The 4,020-nt window shown below is 42.0% G+C and overlaps 1 protein-coding gene across 1 annotated transcript; it reads right to left on the reverse strand.

Moving 5' to 3' along the window:
* Nucleotides 1–1,807: 1,807 nt before the first annotated feature.
* LOC148011147 (uncharacterized) lies at nucleotides 1,808–2,719 on the reverse strand. The gene is made up of 2 exons (XM_087670718.1): nucleotides 2,223–2,719; nucleotides 1,808–2,045 (listed from the first exon to the last, which is right to left on the reverse strand). The coding sequence occupies exon 1, from the start codon at nucleotides 2,642–2,644 to the stop codon at nucleotides 2,255–2,257; it is 390 nt and encodes a 129-aa protein (XP_087526844.1). The 5' UTR covers nucleotides 2,645–2,719; the 3' UTR covers nucleotides 1,808–2,045; nucleotides 2,223–2,254.
* Between the last annotated feature and the right edge of the window lie 1,301 nt (nucleotides 2,720–4,020).

The following is a 4,020-nucleotide window of genomic DNA, read 5'->3' on the forward strand; positions in this document are numbered from 1 at the left end:
TTTGATAAGATTACAGGTCAAGGAGGGTCTTCTTCTTCATCTTCATTCTCTAAGTCTTTTTCTTCCTGCATGTCTTCAAGTAGAGGGCTCATATCTAAGTCATCAAGTTCATAAGTTGAAGATTCTCTTCATTTGAAGAGTTTGATTCGTTTCCCAGCTATTGGAATCTTAATCATGGTCCCATCCATTTCAGCCAAAGAGTAAGTAGCATTATTATGTACTACTTTTACAACATATGGCCCAAACCATCGCTTGGCTAACTTTCTATGAGCACTATATTGATTATCTAGGATGCTATCATAGACAAGAACTCAATCATTCTCTTGAATAGCTCTTGGACGGAGTCGATGATGCTTGTGAAACCTCTTCTTATTCTTTAATCTTGCTGTTTTTAGCCTTTCAATGGCTGTTTTGACATCTTTTGGCCTTCTTTCAAGTTGCTTATGCATACAGACAACAATTCTTCTCTATTCATGCCTTCATCCCAAGGCAAGATACTCCATGTGACAATGGATTCCTCAATAGGCATAATAGGTGGCTGTCCATCTTTAAGTTCAGCCTGGCATATATCCTGTCACGCACTATGGGTAGTTCTATCAGCCCATCCAGATGGCAATCATGGGATCGTCGCATTATGGATTGGGTGGCAGAGAGTCATGGGAGGTTGAGTTTGTAAGTATTATTTGATTTTTTAAAAAATTAAATTTTGTAATTTATTTCACTTCATTATATAGTGTGTTCTAATATGTTGCATGTTTAAATTGTTTTGTAGTATTATATCGTTGATAGGATGCCTACTCCTAGAGAGGTAGGCTACCATCGAGATCATGACCGGGCATCCACTTGGCAACATTTTGTACGAGGAGGGACTCATCACGGAGGAGCAATATAATCGTTTCATGAGGATTCCACTACTAGAAGAGGTATATTTTATTTTTTACATGAAAAGTACAGGTAACTCTAATTTATTGTTTGTAATGGTATTTATAGACCTTAATCCTTTGTGTAGGCGAATCCTGATACAATTGAGGATAACGAAGGGGGGACTAGCAGTAGCGGTGGCGGCAACGGCAACGGTGGTGGTGGCGATGATGATGCCTCTTCTGAGGAGATGTAGAGGAGCCCCATGCATGCATGCCTCCCCTTGGCTTGTAATTTTCATTTTTGATATGTATTACTTTCATCTAGTGCTTGTGACCATGACTATGCTTAAGGTCACAAGCACTAGAACTCATCATGTAAAAACGTTTCATCTATATATATGAAATTTCATGTTCTACATACATTGTTTTGTTTTTAGTACAAAAATCTTTGAAATAATCTTTCTTTGTTTTTCCTAAGTATACAATTTGATGTTGATGGGGGAAAAAAAACCAGAGAGCATGTGGCTTACAAAGCCACATGCTCTTTGGTTTTTTTTTCATACCTCTGTTTTGCGCATCTATCAGCGCGTCTAAATTGCAAGATAAATGCACGTCTATTCTCATCAAAAACTTACAGAATAAACGCTTTTTTAGACGGGTAGATACACGCGTATATAGATGCACAATATAAATATATCCACTTTTTTATAAATATGATTATATATTTACGTAGCGCGTCAATACGGGCATCTATATGCGTATCTACGTGGGTGTGTAACTCTGACCATAAGCGCGCTTTTAGACGCGAAATTGTAGACGCAACAGTAGACGTGGTAATAAATGCGCCCGACATTTTTTATCACAGTTCAAATATTGCGTCTACAAGCGCGTCTATGGAGCCTTCTTGTTGTAGTGTGATTCTGTGTAAGAAATGTAGATTGCAAGCATCTCTCTCGTGTTTATTCTTGATGATCCAAATTAGTACGTGGACAAGATGAGTTCTCCATGAACCGGGTCATTTATTGATTTTATTCACATAGCGTGGCATAAGCGAATTACAGCAGAGAGAGAGCGGCATAAATCGGACTATTTATTGACGAGTGTTCGCATAGCATGGAGGCAAACATAAGAGAGAGAGGGTGAAGCTGTGCCTAATCGAAACGATACGCTGATCATCAAATTCTGCAAACAAAGCAAAGGATCATAGCATGTGAGAGAGATGTCAGAATTAATCACACAACTCATCAAGGTAGCTCTACTAATTTATTGCTTAGCTGGTCGCACGCGCACGTGCTGTACTAGCATGCAGTGTCACGACTATCGAAAGCTGAATTACAATACATTACATTACGAACGTACCCTAGGAAGGTTTACGTATGAGTTTTGACTCTTCAGCCCTGAATCCAGACGGCACGCAGCTTGGTTGCACCCTGCACCACACAGCCTGGCCCGTAGATCTGTGCAACGCTGCTGGAGCCCTCGCAGTTCTGCTGGTTGTGGACGGACACGCGGGTGCCAGCGCTAACGTCAGAGATGAGAACCGCACCCTGGTCGTTGAACGTCTGGCACGTGTTGCCGTCTACGAAGAAGGTGTTGGTCGGAGCTCCATCACAGCTCGCTGGGTTGAACGTCTCGATCTTCGCCGCTTCGGCCGCCGGCGACAACGTCGTTACGGCCAGTAGTGCTATGCATACCAGCAGCAGGGACAGTACGGCGCTAGGACGAACAGCATGACTGATACTGTTTATGCGGACGAGCGGCTGCATATAGTAATTCGCCATGGTCGATTGTAAGATGAGGGGACTGCAGCTGACAATTAGGGCTGAATGTTATAGTGATATACGATTCGGTGTTCTAGGCCGTGGTTGGTTGGACGTATAAGCTCTTTCCTGGCCGCATTATATGAATTTGAGCCGTGTTGTACGCAGATTCGCTAGGTACCCTGACCGCCCTTCCTGAAGACACTTGGCTCAGCAAAGTTTAGCATCGACGACCGGCATCGACCCACCAGATTCAACGCCATCGCTGCAAATTCAACGTTGTGGCTGCATCTTCAACTCTAGCGCATCGTCGAGACTTCGCCAATTGTGCTTGTTTATGTTCCGATGTCTGTTTGCACAACGGCAGCTTTCCTGGGGTGAGAAACACATGTCATCTCCGAAGCAACGACGTGAAAAAGCTAGCCGGGTGTGGAAACAGTCAATTTCGTATTCGAACTTCGAAGCCACGACGTGGAAAAGGTCTCGTTCCTAATTGGAAAAGGTCTCGTCCCTAATTGGATAGGAGGATATTTTCTAGGCACCTCATGAGTACCCTTTCGCTTCGGAACGTCTCTCGTCCGTATTACGTAACTGATAAGACCAGCGCGAGGCTCTGGCGCTGGCACTCATTCTTAAAAATCACGTGACTCGTGAGTACTTGTATTGAAGTGGGCGCAAGACATTCCAATAGGAATGTGACAAGTGCACAAGCACACTTGAATTAACCTTGCAAGCAATGTTTATCATAGGCCTATGCCATAGTTAAGTTGCATTCATCACTTCATGCAACATGCCATGCAACTACACAAGCCTATTCATCACTTCATAGAAAGAGATTACAACATATAGGGATGAGAAATTGTGTTTGGAATTGAGGGAGGTAAAATATTATATTAGAGTTTAAGGAATTTATCACATGAGCAAGAAACAATAGATGCATTGGTTAAGGTGGGATTCTACACTCTATGGAATGCTTAGACTAGGAGAGCCTTATTGTTCTCCTAGCTAAGCGGATGGGAGAACGGAGAATGTGTGTCGATTTTAAACCTGTAAATTCTACTACACATAGGATCATTGTTCCTTGCATTTGACTAACCAAATCTTGGACAAAGTAGAAAGCTTTTAAAGTATAGTCTATGTGATGAGTCCTCATGGTATTTCTAATTGTGCATTGCTCTAGAGGATCCGAAAAATAAACCCTTCATTAGACTAGGGGGATGCTTTTGTTACATGGTGTTGCTTTTTGTTATATCTAATGGGGAAACCTCATTTTGGAAGAGAAGAAATGTAGCATTGGCTCCCTATTTTGGAAAATTTGATGAGGATATTTCTTAATAATCTTCTATGTATAGTGTGTTACGATCACTATGAGAAGCTTGATATGGCTTTTAGTAAGG

This window comes from Lygodium microphyllum, chromosome 28 (genome assembly GCF_053477565.2).
Source record: "Lygodium microphyllum isolate KBCC chromosome 28, Lygodium_microphyllum_v1.1.10, whole genome shotgun sequence".
Lineage (NCBI taxonomy): Eukaryota > Viridiplantae > Streptophyta > Polypodiopsida > Schizaeales > Lygodiaceae > Lygodium > Lygodium microphyllum.

What these genes read in the sequence shown, in the direction of transcription:
- LOC148011147 (XM_087670718.1), bottom strand. Translation starts at nt 2,644, where the DNA reads ATGGCGAATTACTATATGCAGCCGCTCGTCCGCATAAACAGTATCAGT.